Source organism: Columba livia, chromosome 3, assembly GCF_036013475.1.
Source record: "Columba livia isolate bColLiv1 breed racing homer chromosome 3, bColLiv1.pat.W.v2, whole genome shotgun sequence".
NCBI classification, from domain to species: Eukaryota; Metazoa; Chordata; class Aves; order Columbiformes; family Columbidae; genus Columba; species Columba livia.
Genome location: NC_088604.1, coordinates 118,404,410 through 118,420,071, shown reverse-complemented (window position 1 = coordinate 118,420,071; position 15,662 = coordinate 118,404,410). Strand labels below are relative to the sequence as shown.

The following is a 15,662-nucleotide window of genomic DNA, read 5'->3' as shown; positions in this document are numbered from 1 at the left end:
GTTTGTCAAACAAATTGTTAAAAGTGACACCATTATAGAAGGCAAACCTTTAGTTTTTCTTTCTTTGGCTTCTTGCTCTTGTAATGAGTTCCTCTGTTGTTGACAAGCTCTACATTTGTTTAAAAGCTCTTGTAAAGTCGGGATCAGGGCTGAGTTGAGCTGTTTGGGAGTGTGCACTGAAAGCAGCAGGGCAAGTGCTCGGAGGTCCTACAAATACAGAGGTAAAAAAACCTTAACTAACCTTATTTCATATTCCTATTTGATTAATCCTGCACCCGGATGAGGCTTTACCATGTTCTGAACATCCAAAAGATGAAATTCTAAATATACTTAACACTACCAAAACATCCCACTTACAACTAATACGCTGACCTTAATGTGCTAAGCAGGTGACAATGCTGTGCCGCTCGCTGCAAGACGAAAGCTTTTGTTGGGTTAGAACATTTCTACGATTAACTCCACTGCACTTTGTGTTATTTTTTGCCTCCTCTCAGCCTGTGGTCCCCAGCACCAGCCTGGGAGAGCCGAGGATGCACGCTGAGAGATGTGCTCATGTGGAATGGAGAATTCTGGAGAGCTCAAACTGCTGCTCTGTACATCTGAGATGCTCCTCTAGGTTTAGGCAGCCTCCCGTGCTCTCACCGGGAGTCCAGCTTAAGCACTAAGCAGAGCTAACAATGCCAACCTCTTTAAATAGAACCCACCACATGCCACTGAAAAGTTTCTATGGCGATACCCGAACGGCTTAGAAAAGACTCACCCCATTTAAAGTAGAGCTTGCTTTGGAAATTTCAACTCTCTGGTTGCTGAAGTCAGATTCTAGGCTTTGATACTGATTGATTAGGTTTGTAATTAGAGTATTGATTAAGTTGGCACAGTTTGCTTCAGAAAACACCTGCCCTTGGACCTGTGAAAAGAACATGTTTATAAACCACAGAAGTAAGATCTGTGAAAACAGCATCCCAAATCTGAAATAACATATATATATATATATAGAAATAATCCCTAAAAGACCACCTACCTTTAGAAGAAAATGGGTCAAAAAGGTGTATACGATATTGTTGTTAAGAAAGGTCCTTTCATCCATCAGAATACATTTTATATATTCTGCAAAAACTGGATCTTCGCAGAGGAGCTTTACGCAGTTCTTGGACATCGCGGACTGGTGACGAGAGAGACAAGATGCAAAGTCACCCCTGGACACACAGCAACATCTCCCCAGCCCCACTGACGCTTTTCATTACTGAGAAAAATATTTTGGGTCTATCAGGTTATCAGTAAATTGCACAGTTTAATTCTTGTCGATTAGTATTTCACATTTCCCTGTTAGGACATTTATTCCGTAGGAGTGCCAGCATTACGTGCTATGTGAATCGCTGTCCTATTTTGCAGGACCAAGGATGCACTGGGATCAAATACAATTTAATCTCAATTTAGCAAGTTTTATCAGATTACAGGCAACATAAGCAGAGGTATTTTCTATTAGAATACTAGTAATTTGAATATATATACATACTAGTATTTTGAATAAGTAAACAACACCCACTAGTTAAAACTTTCAGGTTAATCTCTTTCACATTCACTCAAACCCACGGACTCTTACCTGAGTCTGACAGAGCTCAGTCCAAAGTTTGGGAAATAAAGCGAGATGAAGTGGCAAACCTTCATATGCAACTAGGACACCTGCAATTTTATGAGAAAATAAGTTACTGAGTGAGCATTTTGTTGGAGGTACTCATTTCCTGACAAAAGTAGTGCTGAGGTGCCGTATCATTTTATTAGACCCCATTCTAAGCTGGTTTTATAATCAGACCTATTGTCTGTGAAGTTCTTACAGTACATTTAATAAGGACGTGCCTCCCCTCAGCACTTTAGTGAAAAGTAAACTAAAGAGCTGGCTTTACTTCTGGATTTGTAATCAGCTTCTTTTATTATTGTCTTACATTTTCAACTGGCCAGCTTTAAGCTTTTAAATATGGTTGTTTTTTAAAAAAAACAGCATATAATTTTTAAAGGTTAATCTTCACTATTAAGCACCATTGCTACCCAGCCCAGGCCAGTTAAAGGATACACTGAACAGCAGCAAATGTTACACATTCCCTGTGCACTTTGTAACTAACACAACCTACAGCAAATACTAAAAATGCCAGAGTTACAATTAGAAACGTGTGACAAACAAGGAGCAAATGGGTGATTCAGGGATCAAAAGGACATTCTGCTACCATCACACTTTCGACAAGATTAACTTTGTTCAGCTTTATTTGTCCAGAAGTGGTATTTAATCATAGCTCGCTAGCCAGCTTCTACAGGCAGAGAAAACAAGTGGGGATTTTCAGAAGGTGCTTCATTCTGCTTAAAGAATCACAAGATAAAATTGCTCTTGGAAGGAATCGACGTCTTTCCACCGACTACAGAGCAAACTCTGGCTTTGTGTCTCATTTTCTGTCTCCCACCAAAAAACCTGGTTTACATTGTGACAGGAAGACACCCAAATATTGGTGGCATCTACTGCCAGAGCTGAAACGAGTATTGGGTGCCAACTATGTGACTGAACGGTTATAAACTTAATTAAATGTTGTGATGGTTCCCAGAATTATGGAGTAGAATAAACCCGAGCCAGTAGCAACAGAACCAGTGGCAGCGGGTGGTCAGGTACGGCCTGGCAGGTCGCCGGGTCATGCTGGGGGTTCAGGATCTGATTCAAACCCATTTACACTGCCAAACCAAAAATCAGAAAACCCTTTGGTGGTCCTGTATTGAACTAAATGTGGAAGGAGACCCAGTTCTCGTGGGTTGCCTCAGCTCCTTTCTGGACAGGCCTGAAGCACCACAGTCGTGTAGGTAAGACTGTGCTACATTATACACCTCACGTGGCTTTGTGGATAAAAACAATGCCCAGAATGACTAATGCAGCAAGTTTTACAAGTTCTGCTTTTTCTTAAAAATTTGGAACTTAGCAGAGAAGCACTCGCAGTTATCACAGAAAAAAAACATCCAAAATCCTTAGGCTGTTTAACCTTCATACTTACTCATTTTAACTAAAGTTTCAGTAAACTTTTCACAGTTGATTGCAACTCGACATAGTAGATGGATGAACTGATGGTAAGAAAAGAAGTAGTCTAGCAGCATGCGATCGTAAACATCATCTTTGCCCTGAAGATTTAAGAAAGCTTCATTTAAACTACATAAGCAACTGCACAGCAACCAGGTTTCCTAAGCATCTGAGCTTAAGTTCCTGCACTTCTTGCCCTTAAAATGTTTGAATCAAATCCCACAGGACAACACGATGGCATTGCAGCTGTGCCATCTCCGTGAGCACGGCACTGGGATCGGAGGGGGACGGCAAAGCAATTCCCCCACCAGTAAAAGCTTTTATTGTAGGGTTCCGAATCAACAGGCTGAGGAGATGCAAAGCGGCAGCAAATACCACATCTTGAAGATGAACACAGTGATTTTAAATCATATACGGACACCTAAATAAATATGCACTACTGCTTTTTGAATCATAATGGGTCAGTTACGATCTGTACAAGTCAGAACTTTCTCAAGACTGAGCTTCACAAGCTTTCAAAGCAGCATTTCAGGCATGTCTCAAACCAAACGATAAATACACGCCAAGGGATTTGTGTGCTAAATTTTAATATATTTTGGATGTTTATGCTGCTTAAAATGGCGTCAGCTTCTGCAGACCAGATAGCCAAAAGGAAATCTCAAGATTTCAAGCAAACAAATGGAATCTTATAAAATCAAATCAATGAAAAATAAGCATGGAAAAACACAGAGAAATGTAATTGTGAATGTGGTTCTAAAGGCTTAAAAATCTTTGGGTTCCTAATGTATATGGATTCATTTTAAAATGTAAATTACTACGTCATATAATACGATGAGTTTTTAAGTTCAAATAGTTAACATTCTTCACTGTCACTTCAGTTACCTCTGGATACACGATGAAAAAAGCCCACTACAGATAATTTCTTGCTCTACGCCTTTTTTAGAAAACTTTGGTTACAGAGCACATTTAACGGTGCACAAATCTACAAAGCATCATTCGGAAAGCTTTAAAAAAGAAGGGTTACTTACCCTACAGTAACCGTGCTTCTTCGAAATGTGTTGCCCACACAGATTCCCATCTACGTGCACACAGGCCCCATGTGCAGGAGCTTGGATTCTTTCTGAATAGCAGTGTCCACTGGGGCTGTGCCTGCACCCAGTGTGTCCTTGCGACCACTGTACCTGAGGGCACAAGGGGTATGGCGGCTTCAACCACCGCCCAGGTCCTTCACCCAGCAGAATCCCCTACGACAGGACTTGGAATCAGCACGGGAGGGGACCACAGAATCTGTGTGGACAAAGCATCTTGAAGAACCGCAGTTACTGGACAGCGAGTAACCAGTTTTCCTTCTTCAAATGATTGTCCATACATATTCCTGTTAGGGTGGGATTCACCTTACCTGACTTTAGCTATCTAAAATCTAGTCATTTCGCTATTTCCTGCAGTCAGAGAGACTCCTCCCCAGGAAGAGTCACCTCATTCGGACTCATGTGTCTGAGTTCCCTCCGCAGGAAGGAGGGTAAGCGTTTATCTCCTTCTGAGGGTAATTATTGATCACCATTAACCACAGAATGAGCTGGACACTGACCTTCTAGATAGGCAAAGTGATGTGAGCTGAATCCCACCGTTGCTGCAACTGTGATAATGGGACGTGGCAAGTGACTCTGCAGTAGCCCCACCGAAGCTGGCATCCCATCAGGAAGCCCACAGAAGGGGAAATGGAAAGGAAAAGACTTAAAGCCCTATATGGTATTTCAGGTCCTGGTATTATACCCAAACAAATAGTCGATTATGCCTCAGTCCCGGTGGAATGGACTCTAATGAAACCTGGAGGATCTACTTGGCTGGCTGGTAATAAACCTTAACAGAGTCTGAAACCCATCCGGACAATCCCTGGGCGCTTCCTGCATTTTCTTTATAAATGCCATAAACGGATTGGAAGATTATCAGAATATGTGTTTCGCTTTTTTTCTGAATACAAGGCTCAAACCCTCCTCGTGTCTGGAATATGGAGCTGTGTATCACCAAGGGCAGGGAAATGGTGCTTCTGGAGTGCACAACTAGAATGGAGTATATGAGGACAACACATCTTGAAGAAGAGCTATGCTTTGTTTACAAAGAAAACGTAGATGCATTATGCTACTAGATTCTTGTAATACTTTGATACAAAGGGAAAACAATAGAGAAAGAACAACTTAGAAGACAACACATTTACATACCTTGCTGGCTTCCACCATTGTAGGCAAGAGGCACATATTAAGTTCGGGACGTGGAGGACGAATATTGCTTTTTCCCCCTATTAATTTCAAATTTTCACGACATGGAAAATAAGGTCCAAGAGACACTGTAGTATAAGTTAGGATAAAATAGGGATATATTAAAAAGGTCAATATGTGACATCAGCAAGGAACGCGATAGAGTAATAATAGTGTAAGAGAACTTCAAAATACAATCACTGAAATACCTACTTGGGATATTACTGTGGTGGTATGTACAATGATTGTGCTGTAGAAATGGAACCAGAGTATGTAGGAAATCATGAGGACTTAAAAGTACAAGCTCCTTGAGGACATCTACAAACAAAAAGTTGTTTTTGCTATTACATATTGTTATTTCTTAACGGCAAACAGTTTAACTTAAGGCTCATGCATTTGCAAACTCCCTCTCACATCCCTTTTGCATCACTCAGTGTGCACCGCGACCAACACGTCAAGTGAACGCCCCTGAAGCAGCCAAGGTCCCTCCACCTCTGTGCTGGGACAAAACCTGCTCAGGGGTCGCTCAGCCACCGGGGAGAGGGGTGGCAGCCTGAGCGAAGTACAAGCTCAACAAAATTACCCTCTTTCCTTCTTCTTAAACGTATCAGGTTTGGTGCCTGGAAAACGTCAACCAGCAGCAGTCAGGAGGGGAATGAGAAAGGCACTCAAAATAAGGGGAAAATGCGTACAGTCACACAAAAAGGTCATTTGGACACAGCTTTAGGCCTTCATAAACATGCATAAAAATGCGGATTATACCCACTAAATAATATTTTAAAAGCCTAAACTAGAAAAAGCCTAGACCTTTTTGAAATAGGTCTTTAATGCAAAAAAGACTCTCGTGTATAATGTCTATATCCACAATTTCAAAAAGCAAATTCATTCCATTCTACAAGCTATTTAAGCCTCACTTTATTATACCTTCCAGTAACAGACCATAAAAATGAACACTAGAAGCTGTTACTCAGACTAACTTGGTCACCGTGCACCCTTCCGAGTGGAGCGGTACTTAGTATCTGAATTTTAAGATAAGATGTGGGATTTCATTCTAAATTCACTGACACCTAAATTCGTGAGCTACTCCTTCATCATGCCCCTTATCAGGCGGCAAACCCACCTCTCAACACAAAGACTGACTTTCTGTGCGCACGGTCTGCGTGCTCGGGGAAGGAGGAATATTAATTTTAACCTGACAAAACCCAAATCGTTTAGAATAGGAACAACGGCAATATTGCTGTATTGACAACATCAACATAAGCAACCCCAATTTACAGAGTATCTAGTAAGCATTCGCACTTGCAAAAACGGAATTTAAATTCCAGAGCGGGTAACCGCGTAGGACGGGTCCTTCCCGGGCAGGACTTACCGATACAAGCGTTCCGAAGCTCTGGGGGACTATAGGAATTTAGCAGCGTTAAGAGCTTATGGGCAAATTCGATTCGCTCCTGCCACTGAATGAGCGCTTGCTTCACATCTGCAAACGCAAAACACAGGGAAATCTGGTCAGTTCATTTCTCAGAAGCTCATTAAATAAAGCAAAGAATTTTACTGCTGAAGAATTGCTTGATTTTAATCAATCTAGAAATCTGTTAGATTTCACTGATCTAGTGCTATTCGACTTCCTTAATCTAGTTACATATTCTGTCAATAAATAATCTGATAAGGAACAACTTAATAACTGTTAATAAACGTATCTCCTACTGTATGTGCAGTTTTTAAGCGCAGATAACGAGCAAGATAAAATCCTAGAGTTTGGGTGATGGAAATTAATCAACAGACAACAAGCACAATCCTTTCAAGAGTTACAATCAAACCTTTTCTTTGAAGATACGGACGTGTTGACTTAAGAACCGAAAGGAAAATAGAGAGAAGTTCTACCAGGTCTCCAGTGACATGGCAAGCGGTGGCCTCGTGGTACATCATGTGCAACGTGTTAAAGGACTAGAAGGAAAAAATACCAAACTTTCAGTTGCCAAATTAACACACTTATTATCATATCATGTCTTTGTTTGTCCTACAGATACCACTTCCACATTTATTTTGTGCTCAAACAAGACATATAGAAATGTACGGTGCTAGATGTAATCACAACATTTCTGAAAGAAAGAACATTTAAAAAGAGAACAAATCTGTGTAAAAAAATAGTGTATTTACTGAAAGAGACAGAAAAAAAAGGTAAAGAGTGAAATGGGGGAAAGGGACAGAAAGAGAGAAGGAAAGAGAAGGAACGACTGACCAACCCAGTCGCTTCTACAACAACCAAACATCCTGGTTAACCTGGACATGCGGGTTTGGTAATAATGGACACCAGGTGGTCTGGTATGGGGAGATAAACCCAAACTTGCCTTTGGCCAAAAGGCTGATTTTTGTTCTTCTGGCCTAATCCAAAAACTTGAATCGTATTGAATTTTTATCACATGCATGCCAGAGGGAAACTGAATTTCTAAGATTTATTATAACATTAACCCCTCTACAAGCAGCTCAAGAAATGAGCGTTTTTGTGAGCACATCCAATGCAGCCTATAGAGAGACATTTGACAACAGCCTTCATTGTTCTCAAGGTCAAAGTTTTCTAGGAGTGTTTTCACATATTTATCTAAAGCCCAATAAGCAGAGCATCATTTCAGATACGGTATTTTTAGACACCTGTTAATCCCAATCTTGCTGTACCAACATAAATGTGAATTTGGGGAAAAAGTATTAATACAGATGCTCATCATTTTTTCAAACTGCTGCTTAAGGACATACGCTCTATGATTGTACATCAGCTGAATTACTTCTCCTTTTAAAATTAAAATACCTTCCGGGCATCTGTGTTTTACAGAAATATTGGGAAGGAAAAGCAACTCATTTCCAAACTGCAAAAGTTGTAGCACAAGATATAAGAAACTATATTTAATCTGCTGTGCCAGCTGCTTGGCGCGGTATTTTCCACCACGCAAAGCACTTCCAGTGAATAAGTGAAAATATGTGGCCTTGTAATTTCAGGCTGTATAGCAACATTAGTTTTATCCAGCAATGTTTTACGTGGGATAAACTGCACCTTGTATCACACATTCTTTATAAACTTAATTACCCATTGTCAGTCTGGAGAGTTAAACAAGTCCTTTTTATACATGTATTTATGTAGCTTATTCTACTTCTGAGTTTCACGTATAAAGAGTTATAGCTCAGTTCCGATTTAGCCCATGAACACTTCCTGAATGGAAGCGTTTTAAGACAAAGAGGAACAGATATTCTGGAGTAATTAACTATAGTTAATTACTCAACAGGCTTACATTTCTAACAAGCTCCTGAAAACTCAGTTTTCAAACAGCTCTGCACCATCTTTCTTTTAATTTTTCTAACGCATTTTGTAATTCCAGCTTTGTCTATCACACTCTTTCCTGGAAAACACAAACTAGTGACATCAAAAAGAGAATTTTTTGTATAAAACATATAAAAATGGGACTGGAATCAACCTCAAAGCATCGTTTAGTCCATCCATGTGCCTTAGGGCGGGCTAAATGCCTTTAAATCCTTGACAGATGTTCACTCCGAGCCCTCCTGACGACTTCCAGCTGTGCTGGCTGGCACCTCCTCAAGTGAGTTATTCCAATATCCCATTTGCCGTACAGCTACAACCACCTCCCACCCACTTGTCTTGCACCACGATTTATACCGGTTTATTATCTTTCCCTGAATACACCGATCTACATATGCCAAGAATGAATCACATCATAGTTTTTACACTTTCTCCAACACATCCAAGACAATCTTGGTTTTTAGCCCTGTTCTCAAAAGGACACGGTGTCCTCCCCCATTTTGCACTGCCAATATATTTAATAAACACATGTTCTTGTCCAACAGCTCAATAATGGAAATGTTGAGCAGAATCCAAAATCTTACACCCATCTTAAGAAGGACAAAGGAAAAAACAAGATAAATGTTTTATGTGCCCTTTTTCAGTCTCATCTTAAACAAGGAGCCACGAACAGTTCAGAGCTTTTTCACCAGTGTCTTTTATGCTTTTCCTGCGTGACTGTGGATCTGTAGAGTGTCACCATTGCTGGGCAGGGGCTCGACACCCAAACTGCACCCACTTCAACACTGTGCTATTTATTCTTTATTTCCTCTCTATTTTGAACTAACTCTGGCCTGGTCTCATACAGCAAATATCCAGTTACAACGGGAATACGCTACGTGTGCTCCATTTTAGGTTTAGTTTCAGCAGAAAGAAATCTGCTCTGCAAACAGAAGCGCAACAGGCAGGACAGATGGGGAGAGTTGCCTCAGAAGCGCCTCAAACAAGTGTCTGGAAATACCGAGGAGAAAGCGAGATGTTTATTATAATTAAATAACAAAGTATTTACCTCCGTCATCAGAATCAATCCTCTGTTAAACACAACAAGGAGTCTGTCTTCATCAGATTCTAATAATATTCTGAAGGCACTAGGAAAAAAATCCAAACATTGAGAACACTGGAAATTACGTATTCACTTTTCATAATTCATCCAAATGCTTCCAATTGTTACGCTCACGCTACATTGTGGAAAACAAACAGAAGAACAGAGAAACTCCAAAAGAACACAATTATTCTCATTTTTCCCCTGACTTTTTCATTTAAAAATGTCTCAGGTGTCAACCTCCTTTATATCAACTTTACGTTATCAAAAACAATTTATAAACAGCCTTTACAGAAATATTTCCCAAATAACGCCTGTAAAATGCTAAAAAATGAGGAAAATAACATACTTCAAAGGACAGAAGTTTATAGTTGTCAAATGATACACTTAAATAGGTTTGGTTAAGCATGTTTGGACTTTTAAATGTATAAAACCATTTCTATCATCGGGATACCCGACTGTCCTGCACATGCAATTTATAGTTACACTGGAAATGCAGTTTCATATGTACTACTAAGATTAGAGATGCAAAACTATTTGAAGATCCGATACAATAAAACTCTGTCCCACAGGCACAATTTCTAGAAAACATTTCTGCCCCAAATAACAAATGTCAACAACAGCAACTGCAATTACTGCTCTGCCCGTCTAGATTAATCATGGGAGCCTGAGAATGGAATTTCAGCTTAAATGCCGAATTAGAGCATTGATTGATTTGGTTTTAGTGTTTTTTCCAAGGGCTCTACAGATGGAATTTTGTCATAGTGTTTTTCTTTTTGAACCCTAACAATTGACATCTTGGTTTACACTTGTTTATTGGAAAATATTTGCTTAGTTTCTGAATTTTCAGCCGATGAAACACTCTAAAATAAATTACGGCCACAAACAATGGATTTTGGCAAGAAAAGTTATAATTGAAACTTTCTGTCTGCGTCTGAATTAAAGGATCCCCAAAACTTTTTCAAAAACAGCATCAAAATAACAACACTAATTTTTATGGTACTTCGCATTAGGCAAAATGCCAACAGGATTCTATTATTCCACTACAACTTCACCACTCACGTACCTTATTAACGTTGTCCAACAAGAGCGTCCGTCCAAGCAGCGCAGGTAACAGCTTATGGTTGTTTTCTTAAATTGCTTTATGTCTTCTATCTCCTCCTCTCTCATGTCTGGTCTCTGAGCTACAAACAGTTGCATGAGGTTAAACAGCTCTTCTACTGCCTAAAACACACAGAAGAATTGGATTAGATTTGTCTCAGTATGTTATGGTTTAGAGCTTATTTGTATTACTTACTGTGTCTTACTTCTACTAAGCAACACATCGAACAAACTCATGTAAGCAAATTTAGATAGGAATAAGTTTTTAATCATTACAAGAAGTTATAACTTCAACCTTAAATAGTGAAAACTAAACAGTTGTTAAAACCTGGAATTCTGACATAGAAACTGAGGATATTTCTTAACTATCTTGAACGCAGTTTTGCTTTTAGCCTTTACTATTTATTGGGCGGATTAGGACACAGATATTTGAGAATATCTGAACCTTAAATGGATGTTTTGATGCTTCCTAACAGCACAGCTCCTTGCCACGTATACACAGAAATACAAAAGAACCTGAAATCCTGATCCACATGACCAAACGTCCTGGCTTTCCTTAAGGAAACACTAAAGATAGTGGAGTAACTCAAGTCCCCAGCAAGACACAGTGAGACCTCCGAGGGGAGATGCCCAGGGCAGCAGTGGAGTCACCATGCCTGGAGGGCTTTAAAAGATGTGGAGATGAGGTTCTTAGGGACGTGGCTTAGAGGTGGGCTTGTGTTAGAGGTCTTTTCCATTAAGAGAGACATTCAGTAGGGGGGAAACACAATGGAACGGTATTTTTTGGTATCGATCTACTTACTCCTGGGTACTGACTGGCGTGTGGCGTGAGGTTCTTGAAGGCCCACTGGATGTTCTGGTGAGAAGCCAGCTGCCTGGTGAAGGCCGGGGACTGCTCGCAGCAGAGCCGCAGGATGCCGTAGTAGGCCGGCAGCATCCCGCGGTTGAAGAGCACCACGTCCTGATCGTCATGGTCTGCCAGGATGTAATTGAAGGCAATGTTCTTCGTCACCACGGGGTTCTGTACAATAAGGCGCACGTTCTCCGGACAGTCGACGCAGACGTTGTACCAAAAAGAGAGCAAAGCCTGTTTGTTGTGGTTGGTGGCGATAGCCGGCTCAGAAAGTTTAGGCTGGAAAAGGTTCCACAAGTCCATGAAGTAAGTAGAAAACATGAGTTTCTCAGTTTTTGAGATCAAACAGTACGTCATGAAACTGAAGTATGGCACAAGTTTTGTGGTGCCGTGAACAGCAGCATCAACATACAGCTTAGCTCTGGAAAGAAGGCCAAGAAGGACATTGTAGACTTGGTGAAGAACTACTGTGGTGTCTGGGCTGAGAGGCAGATCGCGCGTGGGGATGTGCAAAGAGCGGGTCGATCGGAACATCTGACGGAAGGAATTGCTTGGAATAAGCGACACCAAGAGATAGGCTGCGGCTTCAAATAAAAACAAGTTTGTTACACTGCTGAAAGTGACGCACAGGCTTAACAGTCATTTAATCAGAAGTTAAATAACATTGTGTGTTCCGTTTACAGATTTCAAAGCATTTTACAGCATCTGGTTTTACTATATTCACACTAGAGAAAAATCAGAGTGGGTAAGACCAGCACAAATACGTAAAAAGTGGTGTTGAGATTTGCTTTCAGGCCTCTTCACCCTGTATCCCTGTCTGCTGCTTGGTTCTAACACAACGCATCCCGACAGAGAAACAAACCCAGATGTTTTCTATGAGTAAATCGCATACGGCTTGATCAAGACGTCATCATCTCTTCAGAGATGTTCACAACCAGAGTTCGCTGCAAAGCTGCACCTCCAGTTGTCACACTTCCCTCAGCCACAGACACTGTATGAAGGCTCAGTGTGGCCTCTTACTGTGGAACCTCATTTATATAAAAATTTAGACAAGGATAGGGTGCAAGTGTGTGTGACCTCGGCAATGGCCTGGGACAGCTGGGGAGAAACAGACGGCTTCTCCTTGATCCACAAGTCCAAAGGACTCAAGTAACAACGACTCTGTGATGAGTGAAAGACGAACACGGGCTTCTCACAGTACAACTACATGATGGAAACTATGGAGAACCTCTTGGATTATTTCTGTTTCTTCTTTGGGTTTTCCTGGATCTTGTAGATTAACCACATAAGGTAAAGAACCTACTGATGTATCATTCAAGTTACAAAATCAAAACACAGTTTTAATCAAAACCAGGTAGCATATCTTGATGAGGCACCACCACAGCTGTACTAGTATTTTAAAATATGGCAACCCTAAACCAACTGGAAAAGGAAGAAAAGACAAGCACAAGAGCACGTATTTAATTTCTGACAGGAATACCCCCATGCACAGTCACTTGCTACAGCAGAAGAACAACTTCCTTCCATTTAAATTAACTTACAAGTTCTCACTCTAGGGTAGTTGTGTGCCAGAAGAAAACGTTCAACCCAGTTCTCCATATTTTGCAGCACCCAGCTGTGAGCCAGTTTGTTTCGAGGTGTTTGCACAGCCAGCCAGTCCAGGCACTGGGATGGGTTGTACTCGATGACCTGAAATAGCGGAAAAATCAAAGAGAATATGTTAACCTTGGTTCTATGCACTGATTGTATTAAAAAACAAACATACCCACAACTAAAAATAGTTATTAAGACTTTCAAAATAACGTTTCAAAATCACACAGGGCTATCAAAGCACCTACAAGCCTGAGGTGGCTCTGGCAGACAATGAAAACCCTTATTAACAATTCCCTGGTTTGTGCTTCTGAATCTTGTTCAGAGCTTTGGAAAGTTCAACCCAAGTCCAGGAGGTTACTCTACAGATCTCTTCTGCACTTTTTGAGATACTTCGGCATTGAAATATTAAGGACTTAGAAAACCGAGCGATCTTTATAAACAAACACTTTTCTTTTTAATAGTTAGCACAAAATAACACTGAATCAGTATTTTCATAGAAGTTGTATCAAAAGAACATAAGGGCATGCAAGTATCTTCCTATAGCTTCATGCTGAGGGTAGCTATTATGTTTTTTAGGAATATTCACTTTCAAGGAAAAAAATTCATCTGCTAGTGCTTTCCCAAGGTAAGAAAAAGCCTGTGGAGGTTGTTGTACCGTCATCGAAGTCTAAAAGCTCCTAAGGAGAAAATGCAGCTTCCTGTGCCCTTCTGGTTCTATGTAGTTAAAAATTTGTTGACATGTTATAAGGCCAATAAATGTAGTTTGCCCATTTGCTAGTTTTTAAAAGCTGTTTTCCTTTTACCTTGAGGTCCAGGTGCTGAGAAAGGGAAAAGGACTCTGTGTAAGGAACCACAGGCAGTGTCTGAACTGCTGACGCCGTTCCTAACTACCCTAATCCACCTGAAGAACGTGAGCAGCTGACAGGACCAAAAATCTCCTTCTAAAATTTTAAACTCCATTTAAAAATAAATGTGTTAAGAACAATCTCCTCCTGTTTTTCAGAAATGACAAATTGATCTGTCAAGTTTCCTTTGTAATAGCTGGAGGGGAGCTCCAAGAAAGAGACTATCATTGTTCACTGTCTTCATTGCTCAATCGCTTCTAGAAACAGGAGCGGCTGCAAAAGTAGGTTCTACACCCTGAATCTGCCTGTCTGTGCATGAACCACTGGGCCTCTCACCCCCGCCAACAGAGTTTACATCTCTAGACCTCTGTGCGTAAGGTAAGGCTCGTGTTTTTCTGCACAGAAAAAGCCTTCTACAAAGGTTTTTAGAGAGTATTAAAGGGAGTGAACATTCAACAGCTTGTCCTGGGCACTCATCAGGCAGGACATGTTGTTCTCAGACAGAAAAACTGACAGTAAATTGCGCTGGGAACTCAAAGAGCAGCTAGTTGGAGCGAAAGCTTCAATTCCCAATGTATTTCTCAGCTCAATAAATTTACCCCTGTGTCAACGTGGTTGAAAGGTCTCTTCTTGCTTTAGAAAAGCAAGCAAGAATGGTGCCGCACCACAGACATCACTCAATTTAACACTATGGGTTAAAAATGTTAATAAGTATTTTACAAAAAGCATCAAACCAACATTCAAAGAACAAAACCCCCACAAACTAACAAAGGATGGGACTTTTATAGTCCTTGCAAAAGGAGAACTGAGAAAAATAAGTGGAATTTGCCTCGAAGAAGTGTTCTAGACTCTTATTATGAATCAATTAATTTCTCATTAAGCTGAGATTTAAAGTTTAACTGAAATACCAGCTAATCAGAATGCCATTAGAATAACATTAAAGAGCAGAACTTTTAAATGTCTATTAGCTGTTGCTATTTGGAAGAGAAATGGTCACAAACCAATCATGAATTGATGCAGCCAGGATGACCATGACACGTAAAACCTTTTCAGAGACATAAAAGGATGAACAAGAGAAAGACAACGTAGGTTCTGTTCTCTCTGCCGTGTCGTACCTCCCATATCCTCTGCAGGATGTAAGAAGCGAAGGGCGGCATTCCTGGAGGTCCACCAGCAAACTCCATCAGCATGGTGAGCAGTTTGAAAAAAGGATTGGCTGCCTGCAACGTGTAAAAACAAAACCATCCATTTTGATCTAGTTTATTTCCTCCACTAATTTTTTAGAGACTTTAGAAAAAGACACAAATATTTGCATAAAAATATATTTCTATGAACTTTTGACATGAACACTTATTTTTAATTATTATTTAATCTGTAAATAATCCATATATATACACACCTTAATTCTACTTTACCCATATGTGGATACAGTAGAATTAAGCCATATTTTACAGCTAGTGCAAGGCAAGACGATCATACTGGAGAGGATCAGTTTAGCAGAAGTTTTTCATGTGGAATCCATTTGGAACTCTCCATATTTTTGTTATTCTGATTGAAAAATGTGTTTCCATGCAC

At 40.3% G+C, this 15,662-nt stretch overlaps 1 protein-coding gene across 15 annotated transcripts in view; it reads right to left on the bottom strand.

Annotated features, from left to right (window-relative positions):
- The window catches only part of USP34 (ubiquitin specific peptidase 34), a 121,054-nt gene that overhangs the window by 1,418 nt on the left and 103,974 nt on the right, over nt 1-15,662 (bottom strand). For 7 of the 15 annotated variants that reach the window (XM_065059321.1, XM_065059326.1, XM_065059323.1 and 4 more), the window contains 15 exons: nt 15,203-15,307; nt 13,191-13,338; nt 11,599-12,233; nt 10,762-10,919; nt 9,663-9,741; nt 7,125-7,251; nt 6,677-6,784; nt 5,521-5,625; nt 5,272-5,396; nt 4,081-4,233; nt 3,030-3,153; nt 1,604-1,683; nt 1,022-1,162; nt 761-907; nt 48-207 (listed from right to left, as the gene is read on the bottom strand). In XM_065059321.1, coding sequence (XP_064915393.1) covers nt 48-207; nt 761-907; nt 1,022-1,162; nt 1,604-1,683; nt 3,030-3,153; nt 4,081-4,233; nt 5,272-5,396; nt 5,521-5,625; nt 6,677-6,784; nt 7,125-7,251; nt 9,663-9,741; nt 10,762-10,919; nt 11,599-12,233; nt 13,191-13,338; nt 15,203-15,307 — 2,395 coding nt within the window. Of the gene's footprint in view, nt 1-47; nt 208-760; nt 908-1,021; nt 1,163-1,603; nt 1,684-3,029; nt 3,154-4,080; nt 4,234-4,640; nt 4,737-5,271; nt 5,397-5,520; nt 5,626-6,676; nt 6,785-7,124; nt 7,252-9,662; nt 9,742-10,761; nt 10,920-11,598; nt 12,234-13,190; nt 13,339-15,202; nt 15,308-15,662 lie in introns of those variants that run through there. The other 8 variants (XM_065059327.1, XM_065059329.1, XM_065059330.1 and 5 more) reach the window with 5 other exon arrangements.